This window comes from Cavia porcellus, unplaced genomic scaffold, assembly GCF_034190915.1.
Source record: "Cavia porcellus strain 051 isolate PalLab524CR breed Dunkin Hartley unplaced genomic scaffold, mCavPor4.1 scaffold_25, whole genome shotgun sequence".
Classification (NCBI taxonomy): Eukaryota; Metazoa; Chordata; class Mammalia; order Rodentia; family Caviidae; genus Cavia; species Cavia porcellus.
Window position 1 is genome coordinate 4,962,593 of NW_026947508.1, and position 22,850 is coordinate 4,985,442.

Here is a 22,850-nt window from a genome sequence, read left to right on the forward strand (position 1 = left end):
AGTCATGGTGCTTGGGAACAAATGCTCTCCTTGGGCAGCAGAAAAGCAACAGGAAAACTGGGAGCCATTTAAGCTGGCCTATCCTTCTGGTCAGGACCCTTGCACCATACAAGACATCACCACAGACTGCTTCATCTCTCGTTAGGGAGCAGCACATGCGCAGCGGAATGCTACGCCAATGTGACCCAAAGACTAAACCCGAAATGAGCATGTGTGACTAAAATAAACAAAACCAGAAATACCTGCAGGGGATAACACCTACTTGTAAAGAAGCAATACACACATCATTTCCAGTGTAACAAACTTACAAAGAAAACACACACAAATAAAACTTCACCTAAGGATTGTTCAAGAAAATTTTTTTTGATTGTTTAAAATTTCCAAATGAACTATCCTATTTTGTTACTCTCAGGAGAGTGAGTAGCAATATAAACTTAAGTCAACAGAAAAAACGAACTAGTGAAGTTAAGGTGAAAAACATAGTTGACTGGTGCTGTGTTGCTAGAAACAGATCTGTGCATGGGGTGTTAGGTGAGTTATTAAGGAACCTTCTGAGATAATCGAAATGTTCTGTGTCTTGATACAAATCACCGGTATACACTGAATGACAAACACAACAATTTGCCATATACAAAGTATACTCAAAAAACTACAGAATACCTAGCAACAGTGCTCAACAACCAAATTCTAGGTCATCAGATTACATGTTCAGCATTTTCTCACCCTTGCTGAGCTGGGGCACAGCAGGGTAAGCTTCTCTACCACCATCACCAGACCTACACAGAGGAGCCCTCCTCGTCCCACAGAAATGACACAGAGTGGCACATTTAGCTTCCGTGGGTTGCACTTCTCACAGCCCGATCTGCGCCAGCCACACTGCGAGTGCTCAGCAGCCATGGTGGCACCTGCTCCGGGAGGGCCTCGCAGGTGTTCTGAAGTGAAGTGCACAACGGCGAGACAGAGCCAGCCACTGAGAGCGCCAGTCAATGCCATGCAGGAACGGACAACAGCGTAGGATCGGCTCCAGCATTTCTGCAGCTGAGAAATCTTTTATGTGCAAGTGTTGAATACTCAAGTTGTCAAGAAAAGTGTGGCAGAACATCATCTGCACTGGCCCTGTGGATCTCAGGCCAGGAGTCTTCAGCCTCTGCTTTCTAGACTGTCTTTATATCTCCAATGTGTGTAAAACTCTGACCTTCTCCAAACAAGGATACTGTACTTTGCCTTGGAATTGATTTTTATAATGTTTTAGTTTTGCTTAACATATAGTGAAGGTTGGGGTAAAATAAAAACCCAACAGATAGTGGTATCAAAAGGTCTTTCCCATTAGTGCTTAGCACCAAGCAGAGCACCTGCTGGGGCAGCTCTGCAGGGGCCTCTTGTCATGCTAATTAAACAGAAGCTCTTGTTTAGGGTGCAGGACCAAACCTCCTCCCCCAAACAGATCACACAGATAATTAATGTACACAGAAAAAGAAACGGCAATGGTTTTAATCACAGGAGATGATGGTCAGCCTTCCTGACAAAAGAAAGGAAAACTAAGGAGGCCATTTGTCATCTTTCACAAGGTTTCAGAAGGCAATGTAGCAAAACCCTCCAAAGGCAAACACCCCTGCCCTCCAGGTAACAGTGACTGACTTGACATAGACAGAAGAAAGAACTGCTCCACTCATTCGCAGACAGGAATGGGAAAGGGCACTGGGTGACAGCTTGCAGATACAGAAGGACAGAATGCTGAAAGGAAAACGGAAGGTACGGACAAAAATGTACATTACACTATCATTTAGCCAAAAAAGGAAGAGGGAGTAAAATAAGTTCAAAGAATAAGGCTCTTGGGGCTGGGGATTTAGCTCAGCGGCATAAGCGCCTGCCTTACAAGCAGGCAGTCCTGAGTTTGATCCCTGGTACCGATAAAAAGATTAAAAAAAAAAATAAGGCTCTCATAAAAAGTAAAGCAAAACACAGGAATAGTAAATGCTTATGTGTTGAATTGGTTCCATTCCAGTAATTACTTCAAGTACTTCCAATGTATGAACAGGTCTATACAGCCCTAGTCGGGGACAGTCTCAGGGCAGAGCAGAACAGAACAGCCTGCGCCTTCCAAGGGGAATAAGTGTGCAGCTCAGTGGCAAAGCACAATGACCTGGCTCAACCCCAGCATCAAAAAATAATCAAAAACATTCCCATTCAATCCCCAGCACACACCGTTTCATGCTGCTTGCAGAGGTGTCAGTTTTAGATTTCCCAGCTGTTTCTATATATAAACACTCTTGCCTGTTACATGTGTCTGTATAATAAAATCAAAGAATTACAGTGGTGTCATTAAAAATCAGACGGAGGATAGGAGACATACATGTAGATAAAGGACAGCAGCATTAATATAAAGGATAATGATAAATGTGGCTTGGTGCCACACTCCTGTAATTCCAGCACTCCAGAAGCTGAGGCAGGAGGATCGCCAGAAGTGTGAAGCTACAAAGCAACAGCCTGTCTCGACACAGCACAGGAGTCTCTGATCACCTGCGCTGCTTCGAGTCATTCACTATTACCTGTAGGTAACAGCAGCAGCAGCAGCAGCAAAAGACAAGAAGCTGTATGAGAAACAGCCTGCACTCACACCATATTTCATCCTTAAAAAGGAGAGGAAAAACCTAACAGTATTTCCTACTTCTGTTGACTGAAACAGCCTGGAAATAGTAACCAATCCAGTAAGAATCAAAACCGTCTCACCCAGTCCACTAGTAAATATGGAGTAAGTTTCACTCACTTAGTGAATAAATGAAGAGATGACAAAATTAGATTAGCACTATTTTGAAAGCTCTAATGAAATAAATGGATCTATAGAATAATCAATGGTCAGCAATTATCGTTAAAAAGAGACATGTGTGCCCCGGTATACACAAATACCACTACTCATGAAGTGCTCTGTGGGAGGCACGAGTACCAAACTAGAATGTGATTGAATTTAATAGATGTAATTACTATTAGGAAATGTAGTGGACAAACAGGGCATGGTGGTACATGCCTATAATCCTAGCTACTTAGGAGGCTAAGGCAGGAGGACCACCCGAGTCCAGGAGTTCGAGTCCACCCTGGACCATACAGTGAGAGCTTATCTCAAAAAGAGTGGGGCCAGAGGAAGGGAAGGAGGATGGGAGCCAGGCAGGCCGAGAACTGAGGCGGGCACGGTGGAGTCGGTTATGCCTACGGTTCCAGCACTCCAGAAGGATGAGGCAGGACAAAGCAAAGTATGAGCCTTGCTGAGGCAACTCAGATCTTGTCTTGAAATAAAAAAACAAAAATGAATGGGGGATGTAGATCATCAGTGCTCACGTTCTAGGTTCAATTGCCAGTTAGTGCTTTAAAAAACAAAGTTTAACAGCACAAAAAGACGCCATCAGCCAGGCACAGTGGCACACACCCATAATCCCAGCTCCTCAGGAAGCCAACTGGAGGCCAACCTGGCAACTCAGGAGGACCCTATCTTAACTGTTTTTGTAAGAGGGTGGAAACACATCTCAGAGGAGAGTGCATGCCTCCCACAGTCCAGGCTCGGGCTCCACCCCTACATCTGCACGTCCTCCACCGAGAGATGCTGTCAGCCGAATCTGGACTGTGGTCAGCCTGTTGGACACAATGCTCACTTCTCCATTTTACATGCCCTGAGCACAGAACCCTATGAATTTAAAGGGATTGAAAATAGACAGGTCAGCCAATTCCAAAAAATAGCTCTTATGTAGATTCTAATTTGAACTACTAAAAAAGGAGAAAGTTAGATATAGCAGACTTTTGAATATCAGGTAAGTTTTTATCTTTATTTGGTGATATATATTAAGGCTGCACCTTTTTTGGGGGGGGGCCTTCTTGAGACAGGTCTCACTATGTGGTTCAGGCTGGCCTTGGGCTCACTTTGTATCTCAGGGTCTCCAGCTTGCAACAATCCTGACTCAGCCTCCCAAGTGCTAGGAAACAGGAGTGCACCACCACACCTGGTTTATGACCAAATCAAGGGAGGGAGGGGAGGAGGGAGGAGGAAGAGGAGAAGGAAGGAGGCTTTCTCCTTGAAATATGTGTAACACATTTTGAAATCATGGTGGGAAGAGCTGGGAGGGAGAAAGAAACCGGTCTGACTCTGATTTGGTATTTGTGGGAACTGAGCAATGACAAGGGTGTTACTTCACTTTTCATGCCTTTGCTATGTGTCACTATCGCCCCTAATAAAACAGTAAGAATTAAAAAAAAAAACAGTAAGAATTTTAAGAAGACAGATGATACCAATTCATGTCACATGCTTTTGGGTGCTGCAAAACCTTCCCTTCTGAAAATAAAGCATACAGAGGCTATTTCCTGATACTAATACCTGATTTTAAAGTATACAGAAACCTAAGCATAGTAAATCTGATTGCCTAAAAATTTAATAATTTTTTACTGAGGAATCATTTTTTCTGTAGCAGCAGGAAACAAATCTGTAACACAGGAGCAGGTACAAAGATACGAGGACACTGGAAACCTACAACAGGAGGGAAAAGAAGTGGAAAAAGAGCGCACAGCCAGCCGTGGTCATCAGGGTGGCCCACTGAGCAGCCCAGGAACAACGCAGGCAGCGAGGCGGGGGACACGGGTGTCCTCCTACAGTTCGTCCCGCCTGAGTCAGAGAGTGTCTAACAGAAAGCGTCTACAGCTGATAGTGTCTGTGTTTTGGTTTTAATATACTTTTGTTGAAGTTTTTTCTCTCATTACACAGTTGAAGTAGATTCTTTAAAAATGCGAACAGCAAAAAAAAAAAAAAAAATGAACAGCATATCAAAAGTACTCAAAATCTAAACAGAAACACGAAGTGCCAGAAGGCCCTGACAGTCCCTCTGCCATATAAGATCACTGCTGCCTGTATCTGACACGCCTACTTATAAGCAGCCTCGCTGTTGACCACTAACAGTAACAGTCCACGCTGACCCTGCTGGTCCCCCTCCCGCAGGGTTTAGAAACAGGCATGGGACCCAACCCACAGAGACGGAGGCTGCATGAGATTTTCTGGGGAAACTGTTCCACTTCCCAAAGGGAAAAAAAAGAAAGGCTTCTCAACATTTGATGTATTCAACTGACTGTAAGATCCATCACTATTTTACGTGCTTAAGGCGGGACAAATGTGGCCAGTGAACTACAACCACAGCAAGGCAGACATGAAATGTGAACTTAACGCATCTCAGAATCAGTAAAATGCAGCCAAGAGCCTGCATGAGAAGCCAGCCCAAGGAAGACAAGCGACACCAAGAGGATCTTCGCAAAGGCTAGCCAGTCATGGGACGTGAGCCACCACACTGAGCTGGAGGATGCCAGTCAGAGCACCCTAACTGACATCGATCGGTAGACTGCGTGAAACCCAGAAGGGCACAGGGTATGCCACAACAAGGCTCCCATCAGAAAGCACTAGCCACTCCATCTTCTGAAGGGAAAGCTGCACGTTTGGTTTGCTTTGCTTCTTTTGAGACAAGGTCTCACCATACAGTTCAGGCTGGCCTTCAATGATGTAACCCAAATGGCCTCAAACTCACAACCTTTCTGCCTCAGTCTCCTGAGTGCTGGGATTACAGGGATATGCCACCACACTCAACAGGAAAGGCTGGTTTTTTAAAGAAGTAAGTCTTTTTATTTAAGATTGAGGGCTGGGCTTGAACCCAAATTACCATGCATATAACTCAAGCAATCTACCACTGAGCTACATCACTAGCCTAAAAATCCTTTTAAATAAATATACATGCTAACCAAATGTTGTTCATCAGTAGATGAATAGAAAAACCATGACACAGGTACACCATGAATTATTCAGATTTCAAAAGGAAGGAAATTTTAACACATGCTAAAACATGAAGACATCAGGTTTGTGAAGTAGGCCAGTCATAAACAGCTGGGGGGGGGGGGGCAGGAGTCCATCGGTCTGGGGTAGAGCAGTCCAACACATAGAGAAGGGGGCAGCTGGTGGTGCTGGGCTAGGGCAGGAGAGTACAGGGAGCCCCACTTACTGGGCAGAGCTGTAGTTCACACAACAGAACTGTGGGTGTGCGTCACAGTGACGGCTGCAAAACAGTATATATTTCATGTCACTCAACTATGTGCTTAAAAAGGGTTACAATGGCAAATTTTATATTGCATATATTTTACTATTTGTTTAAAGTATATGGTGATCTGAAACAGAAATTATAAAATTCCCTAAAGCAAGAACATTTCTAAGACGCAACGTAACAAAATAAAAGGGGGCTGGGGATTTAGCTCACCGGTATAAGCACCTGCCTTGCAAGCAGGCAGTCGTGAGTTGGATCCCGGGTACCGATAAAAAGGAAAAAGACAAAAACGAAACAAAACAAAACAAAATAAAAGGCCAGCAGAAGATTAAGAAATAAACATCTATTAAAGAAACTGTTAAGATTTACCTGATGGCTAGGACCAACACGAATTTCCCCCTGAGTACTGTTCAGCCTCCTGTGATGAAAAGAATAGATCAAGTTAGCACAATATAGTTCTGGCGTTAATAATCACACACTGTTCAGGAAAGAGATCCACTTCCAATAAACAAGGGACAACTCAAAATCAATTACTGTCACCGCCCATAGGTGCTCAGGGCCTAACTGCCCTGCTTCCTACAGCCTGAGGGCCGTGGCTCCCCTCCTGAGCGCCCCACCTTGCAGGGCGCACTCAGACAGTGTGGTCCCATCAGGGAGAGCCTCCCCTCCCAACATGCGGGGCAGCCATCACAACGACCTGCATCAGACACACACCAGCCAGCTGGTGTGCTTAGGACTGGGCCCTCATCCACTCCACAACCACTGGATCTTTCTTTACCTGCTCTAACCCAGGAGCTGGCCTGGATGTGAGGGGTAAAGCAAGGGATAAAACAGTGCCCTGCCTCTTAGAACTAACATTCTAATTAGGGAACAGAAATAATAGGTCAGATGATGATGAGTGCCAACAGGTGACAGAAAATGATTTTAAAACCAAATTATTTTTTCGGTACTGGTGAATAACAGCCTTTTTAGAACCCTTTCTACAGGACAGTGAGAAGTGCTATTAACAAACTGAAACACAGGCAGAGAAGAGGAAGTGAGGGAAAGCGCCCAGTGGGCGGAGACCGCGGGGCTCAGCTCCCTTCCCCACCCCAGGCCTGCCACACTGGCAAGAAGCCTTCCATTGCTCCAGGACCAAACCAGGCAGGCTCCGCTGAGAAGCCACCTTCCCCGGAAGCCACAGGCCACCCCCTCTCAGAGTGGGTGGGTCCCCTCCTCACACACATTCCCGCCCAAACTACTTGCTTTTTTGGTTCAAGGCCTTGCACAGGACACCGCTGAGTAAAGGCTCCAGTAGATGCAATCCAACTGTCGTGGGCCACCTCAGGAGCCCTGCTCACGGCCCAGTACCCCACTGAACCTCAGCAGTACCAAGCAGCTTTATGCAGAAATGATCCCAAAAGGAGCACAGTTCTAGCGTGCTCTCAAGGCAGCAAGAGCCCAACAGTGGTGAGGGAGGAGTCCCCGGTGGGACTAATCCTGCCTAGGTAGCAGGCTGAGAGGGCCTCGGAGGCCTGTAGGGTCACCCAACTAGTTCTCGCCAGTAGGGTAATGGCACGTGGAAAACAGACAGCAGTACGAGATTAGGCGCTGTTTGGGAGGCATGCAGAATCAAACTGGCCAGAGGCTATTCTAACGCGGAGCACTTTCTGGAAAGCAAGCAGTACTAACCACTGTTCCCTGCCAATGTGTTCACTGTTTACCTAGCTGCCCAAAGTTTTGCCCTTTATTTCCAAATGCTTCCCTGTCTCTAAGCAGGTCTAGTCAAAACACATCACCTTAGGAAGCTCCAGCCAGAGCCCAGCCTGCAGCTCCCCTTCAAATTCTTGCAGAAGGTCCTTATTAATTTAGCCTTTACAAATGGTTGATTATAAAATCATCTCATATCATTGCTATATACCATTAAAATAACATGTCATGATAATAAAGCCAACCCCTAAATACCTAAGATAGAACTACTCATATGCCACTTATTTTAATAGGAGCTAAAAAATTAATACACTAGCCAGGCGTGGTGGAGCATGCCTGTAATCCAAGCTCTTGGGAGGCTGAGGCAAGAGGATTGCAGTGAGCAGGAGGCCAGCTTGGGCTTCTAGTAAGTTCATAGCAAGCCCCTATATTCAAAACAAAATAAAACATAAACCCTCAACATAACTAATACACTAATAATGATACAAGTGAAATTCCCTCAAAAGTTTTTAAGGGTGTAATAAGATCCTAAATTAGAAACTATCTAAGTTTATGTAAAACAAGAACACTAATAAGGTAGTAGTTACAGGCTCAAAGATAAAGCAGGGAGCCTTCTTTAAAAACTTACTTTAAAAAGTCAGCCTTTGTAACAAAAGCACTGTTAGACCATATGTGACTTTTAAATATTAGGGTTTCCTAGCAACAAATACAAACATTTTTGAGTAATACTAGGAGTGAAAGAAAGTATAAAGAACGCATTCGGCTGCCATAGCCAAGAGCTAGAGAATAAGAATAAATGGTAGATACCGTTTTTAGGTACAGGGTAATAGAAAAGCCGGGTGCTGTGGTGCATGCCTGTGATTTCAGAGCGGAGGAGGACTGCCATAAAATTGAGGCCAGCCTGGGCTTTGCAGTGAGTTGAAAGACAGGCTAGAATACACAGTGAGACTGTCTCAGAAAGCCAAAATGAGACAATTATCAAGAGATACTAATAAAAATATAAAAAGTACAATTAGAGAAAGTAGGATGCATCTGGCAAAATAAATAAATGAAACTCTGTTTGAATACAAACTAAAGAGAAAAGGCAGGAAGCCTGGAGGGAGGCGGCAGCACCTGGCCCTACCCAAACTGCACCGCCCCCCCTGGCAAATCCTGCTGCCTTTACTGCGGAGAAACTGCCCTACCACAGGGCCAGGGACAACAGGCTGATGGAGGCTGCGGGAGGGAGGCAGGGAGGGAGGGAGGGTGGGAGGGAGGGAGGCAGAGGGAGGGATACTCTGCTCTAAATTGGGTATCTCCAACTCTGCCCACCTTGGCACTGTATAAGCTTCTAGAGAATTTCCTCTAGAATTTGGTTCATGCCTGGGCATTTAGGATGCATTTAAAGTTCCCAAGGCTGCATGAGCATTTCTAGACTACTAATGCAAGATGTGACCAAAAAAAAAATCACCAGAAATTAATGCTTAAGTACAGTATCATGCTGGGCATGATGGTGCACGCTTGTAATCTCAACACTGGGGAGACTGAGGAAAAAGGACTGTCATGAGTTTGAGGCTAGCCTGGGCTACTTGGAAGTTCAGGACTACACATTGAAGTCCTGCTTGAAACAAACAAACATCCACAGCTTGTAAGCTAAACTCTTAATCACCATATGGTGAAACTAGTACTCTTTCTTCCAACATGGCAAATCTCAAACCTTCAGATCTCAGAACCCTTTTACATTCTAAATTAAAGAGCCTACCAAGGATTTGTATTTTGGAGAAATTTCAAAATATTTATTAACTTAAAACCAGCAACAATCCCATTACATAATATCATGGAAACACATCTTTATAAAGTTAGGCCTGGCACCACACACCTGTAATCCCAGCAAACTGGAAGGCCGAGCAGTTCCCAAATGTGAGTCCAGCATGGACAATTTAGGGAGACCCTACCACAAAACACACACCAGGCTAGGGATGCAGTTCAATGTGAAGGCCCTGGGCTCAAAAAGAAAAAAAGGGGAGAAGAAAAAGAAAGAAAGTGAAAGTAGGCATTGTTACTATTTGGCAAATAAATCTAGTAAGTATGTTAACCAAAGTGAAATGGATGCTTCCTCCTGCAGTTATATTCAGTTTGTTGCAAAAATGGTATTTTGATTAAAGTATATGAAGAAAAGACAGCCCTACACAGCTCTGTAAAGGGACAGAGGCAGACTCCCTTCATGTGGCCTTTGATTTAACCAGAGATAAGTTTCTCAAAGGCTCGTACACAGTGTGAATCTAAAACCTTCCCAATAATCACTTGGACTCTTACACTGGGCATAAGGTTTGTTTTGACCTAAGGATGGACCGTCTACTCAGATACAATTCTGTGATGTCACACGTTTCCTCTCTGGAAAATGCTGGTTCACTAAATTTCGCAAACCTTCCAAATTATTGTAGCTCATGCTACAGTAATGTTTAAAAGTCATGTTTAAAAAATAATGTTTAAAATCATGCTCATTAAAATAGCACCACCTATCTTGTAAGAAAAATTTTCAACTGCCAAGAAGCTGTCACGCTCGTTCAGGGCTGTAGACAGAGGAGAACGAGTTTTCAGAATGCGTAATCCCAAATCCTGGCACTGGCAAACGGGACTTACTCTCTCCCATGCTGTCCAAGGAAGTGCTAGTGTTACAAAGACAGGAAATCAAAGGTTGGATCTGATAAGATATTAACACCAGGTCCACAAACCACACCCTGAGCACCGGTCACGACACGCTCTGAACCTATTCTTCAACCTATCCCAACAGTGGATTGTATCAAGCAGCTCTCTCTGCTCCAGATGCTCTACCTCATGTCTTATTTCTAGGTGTTCACTTATTCAGTTCACATTTCGATATTGACAAATGAACACATCAGTACACAGGAACTCAAGTCTCACTCATGCTACTTGTGTTCAAAGTGACAAAGTTACAAATGAGACTTCTGCTCGGCTGTGTGATGCTGTGCAGTGGACACAGTAGGGCTGGGTGATGCCCAGTTGATCATTAATTTAAGAAGGAAAATTTAGCTGGGCGTGGTGACACACACCTGTAATTCTAGTACTCGGGAGGCTGAGGCAGGAGGATCACCAAGAGTACACAGCCTCAGCTACACTGAAAATTAGAACCAAAGGCAGTTAAATTCCCGTCAACATAGACAAATGACACTACTGTATGAATTAGGAATCCAAAATGCTATGTCACGTCCCAGGGTAACGCCAGACACACAGTGTGCACACTTCTTTCTTTTCACCTCAGGGTGTTCACGCCCACTGCCCTAAACGCCAGAATATTCCAGTCACATGATAAACACAAGCAAAGGAATGCTACCAGCTACCACTCACTCCGAGCTGTCTATCCTTATCCCTAGGAGGCAGGCTCTCCACTTCACAGAAAAAATAACAATCCTGCTACAGATGAGTAGAACAACTGCCTCACACACTGGACGTCTGCTAGGTACCGGCCATCGCGAGCTGAGGAATCTCTTTGTAAGGAGCTGGAGGTGTAGTCCAGCAGGGCAGTGTTTACTTAGCAAGCCCGAGGGCCTGCCATGGACCCCAGGGCAGCACAACTGATGAACACTCCCTCTCACCCGGAAGGGTGCCCCACTGGACAGGTGCTTCACAGCAAGGGGGAGTTGGAGCCGAGAGGCTGTGCAGCTGCCCGAGCTCACACAGCCACCGCATGCAGAAACCAGGCTCCAAACTCAGGTTCAGCTGACTCCATCTCCACCTTAGAGCTCCCATCACATACTCCCTGTGGCAGGGTGACTGAGCATCTGTGCCCAATTATACACCCAATTACAAATATGGGACTCCTATCCTTTCCTCTATTGCAGTTCTGTGTTCATGTCAAAGACTACAACAAGACAATAGCATTGTAAAAGCTTTTATAGCAAAAGTAAAGTTTGAAAATCATGTTGAAAGAGAAGGCCTATAAGTTGAAGATCAATGTTTATGTCACATTTTTGAAATGACAAGATTGTAAACGTAGAGCAGAGCTTACTGGTTGCTAGTGGTCTGGGACTGGGAGGGAAGGGTGTGAGTGAGCACAAGGCCTTAGTTACTGCTCTCATTCCTGGGACAAAATACTCAACACTCAAAATTAAAGGAGGAAGGGTTTATTTAGCTCATAGTTTGTGTAGGTTTCAGTGCATAATCAGCTGCGTCCAAGGCAAGGTGGCCTGGCAGAGAGGCAACAGTTCATGATGGTGGAAGGCAAGCAAAAGCAACAAGAGGCACAATTGTCCCATATATGCAGGCTACGCAGTCCTGGGGCAAGTGTAGCACTCACACCCATATTCTCAGCCAGAACTGTGCCCGCTAATCAGCGGACTGATTTATTAATCACATGCCCTTAATCCCAGCATCACAATCTCCAGATCCAGCCACCTCTGAAAAAGTACTATGACCACATGAGGCTTTGGAGAACATCTAGACATGAACTCTACAGGCAGGTTACCGGGAGCTCAGTGGAGGACAGGCTACATTCTGACAGCTCACAGCCACACATTTGATAAAATGGCACAGGACTACATGCACACTCTCTGACAGTGCCTGAAACTGCTATTGTTACACAAGATGCAACCACTCTGTAACATCTTCACAAGTTCCTGTGATGCAAAAACTTCCAGTTTCTACAAAGTCAAAGGAAGAAGTTAGCCAGGAAATATTCAACAATTTGGTAACAGGCAAGAAAGTCAAACGTCAGAAAAGCTGAGTCAACAACAAACACTTCCCGGAAAGCTCCTACCCACAACTGGACAGGTAACTGAGCAAAGAACACCACAGTTCCTGAGCACTGGCAGTTGGGAAATCCACCCCAAGGCACACATGTCTCTTTCCCCTACGTAGAATCCTCAGGACCTCGGCCACAGGACTGTTACTCTGGCAACATCACACCAAGAATCAGACTACTAGAAAATAATTTCAAACCATCATCGTCCTCTCCAGCAAAAGCAGACATTTTTCTGTGCAGTAATATATATAATACATGTTTTTCAAAACAGCTGAGGCTCAGCATCCACTATTCTACAGATCCTCATTTTAGAATATGAAAAAATTAGTCCCTGAAGCCAAATTACAACAATAATGGTTAAGTCTCTGTGTTTATTTCTTGATTAGCCCCCAAAATAGAAATTCATTGTATATGAAATCTGATACAAAAGAAGCCAGTGTAACAAAGCAGTATCCATAGCAACTACAACTTAATATTTCATTCCTCTTCAGCTGCAGTGGATTAAATAAAATGACAAGATGTTCCCTTTGAAAAGTGACCTGTTACCATGGAAACGCTTTAGTCTAAGAAGTAAACAGGGGATAGTCAGAAAGAAGTAGGGAGCCTGCAACTGAATATCAAAAAGGGAGAGGCATTGTTGCAAGGAACTGAGGAGGCCGATGGCCAGGCACATGGACAGCTCCTTGCGCGGTGCAGTGAGCATTAGCGGGGGCAGGGGCTCACCTAAGAAGTCACTTCCTCCCTGGAGGGCAGGGAGGGTGCAGCAGGCAGAGCCAACGGATGTTAGTTCCCAGATGCCCGAATGGCTCTACATGACCATGGAGATTGCTTAAGACAGTCCTGGAATCTGCTAGAAAGAGAAGGCACAAAGCATGGGTCTCAGGAGAAGACACTAACCAAGAAAGAGATGGCCAAGGTGAAGCCTTTCACAGGGAGGGGAGATGGCTTCGCACACTTCCAGCCCTAAGTCTGCACCAATGGGGCCATGGAGTCTGTGGCTCCTATCCAAGGCACTGGGGCTCACAGTGCTCAAGCCTGAGGCTCCTGCTCAATAGACAGTGTCACCTGTGAACCAGTGTCACTGGGCAACCCTCCCTGTTCTCAGCTTGCAGGTCATAACTACCAGACAGCGAACAATGCACAGCTTCCCTGTGGCGCTGAGTGGATTGGGAAGAATGACATGCTATCAACAGCAAGAAGACTCTAGAACCCTCCTCAATAGCTCAGCGAGAAGATGACCTCAAAAACTGTCTGTGGGCCCACAATAAAATGTACCAAATTTTAAGCAAATCAAAACACTGTGCATCATAATGGCCTCTTTTTTAGATGGATTGAGGTGGGAGGGGAAATGAGGATGGTCTGAACGAGGACAAGGACAACACCAGAGCTCTCAAGCTTCTCCAGCACAAGCACACACTGTGCTTCTCAAGAGGCCATTAACAAGCCCAGCACATCTTTAGGGTCTGACACGAGCTCTTTAAATCACCTGCTGCAAGGGGACCACAGCCTGTCCAAACTGTATGCACACAAATACTGAGCTTCAGTAAACAGACTTTTAAGAAGAATAATCCCACACCTAACCCCTGCATGTCACTTCCTTGCTGGCCACATCACCATTTACTTTTTTCTGTGCCTCAATCAAATTACCACACCCTGGAAACTTGCATGGGACCCTCCAGGACGCAAACAATCCCTGCTTAGAGTTCTCACGCGCCAGGTCTTCGTGGGCCCGGCTCCCCAGTCCAGAAACTGACTTTCGGGAGGGACCAGGGTGTGTAAGCACCACGCGATCTTGTGAACCAAGTCAAGGCTGCTGAGCACTCTGTATGCTCAACTACACAAGGAAGTTCACAATGGCCGCTTGTAGGGTTGCTGTGAAAACAAATGATCTGTGGAGGCAGAGAGGCACTGTGCCTGTGCACCCAGATCCTGCTATTATTAGCTCTGCGCCCCGGCCCTGAGGGGGAGCAGAGCTGATGCCTCACTCATAGCACCACCTGCCTCTCGCACTGTCCACACCATGGTCATGATTTTCTATCTGTTTTGTGCAACCATTTCTTTCAATAGTTATCTTGCCCTCAAAACCAAAAGTACCATGAAGGAAAAAGGAATACTAAGGCTGTTTTTAGCTCAGCCCTACCTCCAAGAGCCCGTCGGACCTCACTATATTCTGAATAAACAAACGACTCCGATACTCCAATACCACTGTTGCTTAGCCATGTACAGCAACAAACAGCACCGACACAAAATGAAGACAGTTGAACCACTTTAACAGAAGACCAGCCTGCCAACAGAATTAATCTGCATAGGCTTGATAGACTGCCCAGCAGAAACAAAACCCAGCCTTTATCTGAAGATGAAAGCCAGAGAACCAGTCAACACCTAAAAAGTACGAATGTGCCAAACTCATAAACATAAAGGACAACACCGGTTACTACCCAAAACCTGGACCATACAATTCTAAGTTCTCTCTGACGGAAGCTTCCTGAGAGGTCACCTCATCCAATCTTACAATTTAACAGAAGAAACCAAGGTCTGGGAAAATAACAGTGCTCTTCTTAGAGGTCACATTGAGTAATCACAGAAGACTTAGGCCACAGAAATAGCTCATTGTAGGCGCTTCCTAAACGCAATTCAGAGTTTAAGTCTAAGAATCAGGCATTGGTGAAGGAATAGTAAGAATGCCCATGTACAAGGCCCGGGACACACCTACAATGCCAGCCCCGGGGAGGCTGAGGCAGGAGGAGCACTGTAAGTTCAAGGGCATGTGGACTACATAGTAAGAACCTGCCTTAAAAAACTCGAATTTCCACGCTGATGATAAGATGCAATACCCATGGACACACACAGAAACAATGTGGGAGTGATACAGGAGAAAACTGGCTTTAAAGGGTTTAACAACAGGTGGGAAACAGGCACTTCAAGGTGCCGTGCACCGGCCTCGCTTCACTACCTGATCTGTCCCTCTGCCGCCACTGTGCAGCACCATCTGGTGCACCTGGCAGTGACATATGGCTCCAGCCTCTCTTAGGCTCCTTGAGACCTTTCATCACCTGCTGCAAGTGGACCACAGCCTAACCAAACTGTATGCACACAAATACTGAGCTTCAGTAAACAGACTTAAGAAGAACAATCCCACCACAACTGAAAACAATCTATAAGCAGCAGTCTTTGAGGCCTAGGCTGATCCCCTGACCAAAGATGCTGCTGGCTTTCTATGTACTGAAGTCAAACCACGTAATAAACCTAAATAGAGTGCCCCAGGAAAAAGACAAGAAAGCCATCTGCAAAACATGCCAAGGGTCTCTCTTCTCCCTCTGGCAATAGTTTGAAATGTCACACAAAGTGTGACCACTGCCTCGGTCAGTGGTGCCAAACCTATGGCATGTATGCCATGCCAAGCCATTTGCTATCACTGCAAGCTCTAGAAGGTTCACTATCCCTGGCCGAGGTCTCTTCACTAAGTTGCTATGAATATGGAAGGAAGAGAAGACAAACAGGCCTGTAACCACAATGGAGAAAGTGACAAGAGAGAACATTTCATGTGGAACAATCAAATGTTACAAGATATGGAAGCAGAGCTTCACCCAAACCAAGATTTCAAGAAGCATAAAAATAAACAAGGGAGGGGGCCGGGGATTTAGCTCAGCGGCATAATTGCCTACCTTTCAGTGTGCAGTCATGAGTTCGATCCCTGGTACCGATAAAAAAGAAAAACACAAAAGAATAAAATAAAATAAAATAAATAAGGGCTTGGGGATTTAGCTCAGTGGCATAGCACCTGCCTGGCAAGTGTGAGATCCAGAGTTTGATTCCTGGTATGATGATGATGACGATGATGACGAAGAAGACAGAAGACGAAGAAGACGAAGAAGACAAAGAAGACGAAGAAGAAAGAGGTGGGGAGGGAAAAGCACTCATAAAGAATAAGAAAACTGATCAGTCATGGTTGGTTGGACATACTGGTAATGGCCTTAATTCTTAAAACAATTCCCAACACTGTCTTAGTTGAACAGGTTATCTTAATAAAGGTACTGTTACATAATCATGTCTCCAAGGCAGTGTAGGCTTGCCTTTTGAATTAGAGACATAAAGTAGCACACAACTCTGGGCCAAGCACTTTCACACTGCCTCCATTTCATCTTCACTGTGACCACGGGTCCAGAGCAGAAACGCAGCGTGCCCAAACCATTTATTTGGTAGGGTTTGAGCGCTATGTGGCTCCGAATCTAGCCTTTCCTCCACGCTGCACGTCATCCACTTACCCAAACATGTGTACACCAGAGAAGGAAACCCTAGGCACTGTGCAAGGAGCTGAGACTGCTAGACAAGCATGATCCCTGTCTTGGGAGCTTCAAGCCCAAGAATTATAATGACGCACATTCTAAGAACTGTGCTATGACTCTAGGCACACGAGATGAGTTTTAACGAATGTTGGACCTTGGTCTCCGTGTACCATAGAGCACACAGCAAGGGATGCTATCTTTCAGATCTGTTTTAAACATATGTCCAGTATCTGTGGCGTGCACCTCAGAAACTGCGATACAGGTGATTATCAACTATCTGGGCTTAATCAGAAAACTCACGAATACGTACACCATTTCAAGTCCTGCTTTAGCCAGACTTCCTGTCTTCTCTCCCTTTCTGTCAGACACCTTAGAGCATTAGAATAAATCACTTTTTGGTAGAAAGATAGAGTTAGCTCAGTAGTGACCAAAAAGTAAAATGGAAAAGGAAAAATGAATTTAGAAGAAAAAGGGATCAGGAATAAAGAAAGCACAACTAGCAGATCACAGACATGGTCAACGCGGGGGCGGGGGCGGAGGCGGACAGGAGTCATGTAGTCAGTGAACACACTAGACAGGAAGTGAGCAGTGGTAAGAATCAGAGCTGGGTTAAGAGATTAGAACAGCAGTGTTGGTGAAACACAGGCAAGTGCACAGGATTTCCACCCAAGACAGCTTGTGAATTGTGTGCTAACGAGAAAGCGTTTTACAAGCAAAGCTCAACTCAGATTCTGATCCAACAGAAGACTACAAAGGCATGAAATGTGACTAACAGGCTGACAACTTTGTGAGCATCCGTGCTTCCTGATGCACAGACTTCCCACTTTTCTCCCACATCTCCTGCCACCTGGCAGTGGAGCACACCACAGGACGGGAGCGGCAAGCCAAAACCCAGCAGATCCACGTCTTCGCCAGCCAACAGTGACTTCCACGGCCGCTGCTTCACCTCCACTTTCCTCGGGAAAACAGAAGGGTGGGGGCTGGCAACTACACTCCAAAGATATTTTCCCAGGACGGGAGACAGAACAAACGCCTGCCACGTGGGAAAAGACTATGATGACCGCTTTACTGGATGTGAAACAAGGACTTGAGCACAGAGCACAGTCTCTGGCTGCAGCCAGTGACCCTGCTGCACACCCGCCGCAGCCGGCCCGTGCGGGAGGAACCAGATCCCAGAGCTGAGCCAGCTCCAGTGCGGCTTCATGTGCACATCTGATTTGCTACTGGAAGGAGAGCTTAAGGGAAGTAAAGGCCCTACAGCAAAGAATCTGGGTTCCGGCCCATACTCAAACACTGAGTCTCCCTGCCCGGATCACACACCTGTGTGGCCAGGAAGTGCTGCAGTGTCCAGTTCCTTTAGGAAGAGGAAAGGCAGGTTTCTGGTTTGGTTTGAGTTTTTTGGAAGAAGAAAAAGGAAGATAAACCAGTGCTTCTAAACTGGGTAAATGAAAGTTTAAGAACAAATACCACAGTGTAGGGAAAAGCAGGTACATGGCCCAAACTTCCGAAACTAATCTCAAATCACCATGATCCTGGCAGGAAAAAAGCCTTCACATGAATGGAAAAGCAGATCATAAAAACAGTAATAAATGCAGCAACCCTAAATTCTCTCTTTGTAGTCATGACCACCAAACTAACCCTGTGGGAATACCGACTATACATTTCAGGATTACTTTCAGCAAGTGGCTTTGCTAGAAACTTCCCCATCCAAAGCAGGGCCACTTGGGCTGGGGATTTAGCTCAGCGGCATAAGTGCCTGCCTTGCAAGCAGGCAGTCGTGAGTTCAATCCCGGCTACTGATAAAAAAGGAAAAAGACAAAACAAAAACAAAAACAAAGCAGGGCCGCCTTGGACAGGGGCTGACCAAGGTGAGCTCCAACTTCTTACTGTCCATCTAGGACCTTACACGGATGCTTCCTCTTTTGTGTCAACACCCAAGCAATTTCCTCCCTTGCCTGTAAGGACTTTCCCATTCTTCTAGACTGAATGCTTTTTTTTCCATGCTCATGAGTGTATAAAACTCAGGTCAGAAATTTTTCTAAACGAAAAAAAAGAAGAAACAAGAAATAACCAATGCTTTGCTAAAACATCACTTAGTATCTGTGCTTGAGTAAGAATCCAACTTGGCCTAGCCTACTTCCTCAGACTGGCCATCTGTCTAAACATAGCCTCTCCAGGGTAGAAAAGACCAGCATCTGCTGCTAGCCATGGATCCCAAGGGTGGCCACACCACCATGTTTATTTCTCAGGTGCCAATCTTTCTGTTCCCACAGAATTCCCATGTCACACAGTAAAATACCCATATACAACAAATGCTACGATATACCACAATGAATGAATCAAAATGAACAGAATATGTTAAAGCTTAACTTCTAACCCATGTCACTGTGCAGGATTTTTCAACAAATGTCAAGAAATATTCCACAAGCTCCAAAAGGAAGAAGGGTTTGCTTCCACCTGAAGCAACAGCACACTAGAAACTGGTATGATATGACTCTTCACTTTTCCAAAATTCCATTTTAAGGTGATACTTCTGCAACCAAAATTGACAAGTATCCCTACCCATGTTAGATTTCAAAGAAGATCATGAGAATTATAATTTGTTCTGGCAAACAGGCTCTCAATCAAAACAAGTTCCACCCACCTTCAAAGCAACCAATAGCTGCCCACCTACCACCCTTCCTAACACATCCAAACAGAGCTGCTCTTGGGCCCAGGCAGTCCTGACTAGGCACACAGGCAACGTGGAGGCCTGCAGGCTTGCTCTGTGTGTCCTCAACGCACACAGCTCGGCAACATGCACCCAGCTCGACTCAGGCTGGAATTACACTGACAGGGAGAGGTGAGGGGAAAAGCGAAGAGAACAGGGCAGAGGGATCACAAAGCCTCACACTCTGCCTCTCTGCTTAATGCATCTCCAGGTAGATTCCATTCTAAGCCCTGATTTCATGCTCCGCAACACCATCTACATGGCCAGGGAGGCTGAATCGAAGGTTCCCAGGAACATGCACTATGAATGGTGAAATGATTCACAAATATCTTCAGAAGTGAGAAAGCACAGCAAAACCCGGCACTGTTTTGGTGAAGCCAGAGGAAGAGAGCCTACCTGCAGGGGCTGAGTGGGTCATCCATGTCTACCAGAGGCTCTGCTGAGTCTAGCTGGCTCACTGCACCTCTACTTAGAGCTGAAACTCTGCCCTTTTCTACTCTAACTACTCAAAATGGAGGCACATGCAGTCTGAGAGACCTCACAGAGCTCTCACTGAGCTTGTGCTATGACCTAAGCCTTCACGCAGAACGCAGAAACTTCCCCTCACACTGACAGCACTGAGCATGTGCTGTGACCCTCCCTCATCCACACACTGTCTCTCTAGTCGCAATCAATCTCAACCCTGCTGTTTCCGTAAATAAAGCCCAGCCAACAGACTGCAGCTTCTCCCCGCACACCAAGCTAGTGTGCAGGGAAGCGGGGCCTCTGAAAGGGGATTTGAGACAGCCAACACCCGGGAGCTCCCTCCGTGAGCAGAGCCAGGGAGAGGCCCCACTTCATGCCCCATGCTGTCAACACAACACCAAGTTTTGCATCATCTTTTTTATTTTTGAGCAAATGGTTGTTTAAACTGTAACATCATAAAAAAAGAATAAAAATCAGACCCAAAGATATGAATGACTACTGTAATATTAATTACCAGCAACACTGCAGCGCATTTACAAACACAGCAGCAGTTACGGACTTAGAAGGAGCTTCACAATCAGCCCCACCCAGTGGGTACTGAGGCTGGAGCCCAGGGCCTTGGGCTTGCTGGTCAGGCGCTCATCACTGAACAACAGGGCCAATCTGGACAGCTCTTTTTGAATACAGTAAACATTTGGAAAAATACCAAGTAAACAAGCTGGTAAGCTGCAGGATGCTGGGCACTGTCACTCAGGCACAGGCACAGGCACAGGCACAGAGAAGGTGCACTGCACACAGAGAGGCGACAGGGTATGGACTTCATGTAAAGAGCTCCACCATCCCTTACGAGTCCAAGCTCGGGAATCTTCCGACCACAAACTAAAGACTTCCCTAAAGTAACACTAGCCCAGTTAGGTCCAGCTTGGCAAATGTAATTCCAACAAGCAGAAGGGAAGGAAGGCTCAATCAAGAGGACACAGAGCACCTGTCACAGGTCCTGGAGTAACAAAACACTCAAGGAGGCCTTTGGACTCCGGCACTCTGGGGCCAGTCCTCAGGGGTGTGAGGCTAGATTCCTTCAATCCTAATCAGAAACATTTCTCATGCCACGTGTGCAAGCTCATTCTGTCCTAGCTAAATGAAAGTAGCCTGGTTGCTCACAGTACTAGCCAATGTGTATTCTGTTGAACCCGTAAAATGCATTTTATGCTGTTTCCTGCATCTCTGCCCCCCCAGAACAGCAAACCGCACTATCCTCCACAGCCCGATGCATAGGCTCAGTTTCTACTTGTGAACTACGAGGTGAGTTTTGTATTAGCTGGGACTTAAAAAGGAAGAATGTGAGCATCCAAGACTATCAAGGACAAGGGGGACTATAACGGACAGTCCCAATTCTAGCTCCCAGCAACGTAATGGAGAGTCCAGAAAACCTGTTCAAAAGAATACTCATGCTCAGGACTCCTGCAGCACACAGAGCCACTCCTGTCCAGAGCGGGCCTACTTACACTAACTAGTTCTAAAACCGTGATACAATCCATCTTTTCCTGCTTAAAATGTAAGATATAAAATACAAGAAACCAACATGGGTGTGGTGGTGCACACTTCTAATGACATCACTTGGGAGGCTGAGCCAGGAGATCACCTGAGTTCAACCAGCCCGGGCCACACAGTGAGACCCTGTCTTAGGGAAAGAACCCTGAGACGTAAAGCGGAAGGGAAGAAAGGAAAGAGAGGCAGAGCAGAGCCCAGCCGAGTCCCATCGCACAAACAGGGGTCTACAAGCTGGAAGAAGAATGTGTTCCTTACTAGGATGTAAGCCAGCACACTTGAGAACCACTGGGACCTGAACCAGGCTACAGCAGTGATGTCGAGCAGTTTTTAGAGCTTTCAATGACACAAAGGACCTGCCATGGCATGCGTGCCACAGGCTGGCCACCAATGCTTGACAGAATATTACTTTCTGTAAACCAAAGTAATAGAATTAAATCTCATGGTCAAATAAAACGAACAAGCCCCATATAGATTTCCATTCAAAAGGCTGCATTAAAAACAACAACAACAAAAAATGTATTAAGCCTTTTCACATGGAAAATGTCCACTGTGAGAAACTAACATGAAATAATAATTTAATGTTTTTGGTTTTGTTCTGTTTTGTTTTGATTGTGGTACTGAGAATCGAACTTAGGACCTTGTGCTTGCCAGGCAGGCACCTGTGACACTGAGCTATATCCTGAGCTTGTTTAGTTTTGGTTTTTCTGAGACAGGGTTTCACTACGTAGTTTAGAGGCTGGCCATGTCCTCACTATGTAGCCCAGGCCGGTCCCAAACTTGCAGCATTCCTCCTGCCTCAGCATCCTAAGTGCTGAGATTATAGGCATGCACCACCATCCCCAGCAATACTAATTTAATTAGTTTATCATACCTCTGAAAATCCATAGGAACTGTTACATGGAGATCTATACAAAACTGAGTATTCACAGCAAGTCAAAGAAATATTTTTGAAATCACTAGTTACCGTGCACAGTGCCAAGCTGCCATGGCCTTGCTCTGTCACAATGGATCCCTGTATCCCCATCCCGCTGGTATGGTTCTCACTAGCTTTCCTGGTACCCGCATCTCAGAGTTGATTGATAGATGCCAGCTGGACAGCTGTTCTTCGCCTGTCTCTCCTAGGTGGCATTGTGCCCTCCCTACCCCAGCGCCAAGCAGCCCCTCCAGGTGTGCTGTGACACCCTTTCTTCTTGCTGTGCCCAGGGGGGCCACACCTCGCACTGGACTGTGAGCTCCTCTGGGCAAGCACCACGCGTTCCATTGGTCCGAGGCCTCCAATCCTCAGGCACAGTTACTTATACAGCCCTCCTCAGCAAGAGCTCCATGTGCTACCAAGCCCTGAGGAAACT

At 45.8% G+C, this 22,850-nt stretch overlaps 1 protein-coding gene across 9 annotated transcripts in view; it reads right to left on the bottom strand.

Moving 5' to 3' along the window:
- Positions 1-22,850, bottom strand: part of Rere (arginine-glutamic acid dipeptide repeats) — a 381,226-nt gene that overhangs the window by 123,509 nt on the left and 234,867 nt on the right. For 8 of the 9 annotated variants that reach the window (XM_063235444.1, XM_003471446.5, XM_005004377.4 and 5 more), the window contains one exon: positions 6,429-6,477. In XM_063235444.1, the coding sequence (XP_063091514.1) occupies positions 6,429-6,477 (49 nt within the window). Of the gene's footprint in view, positions 1-6,428; positions 6,478-19,881; positions 20,377-22,850 lie in introns of those variants that run through there. The other variant, XM_005004378.4, reaches the window with a different exon arrangement.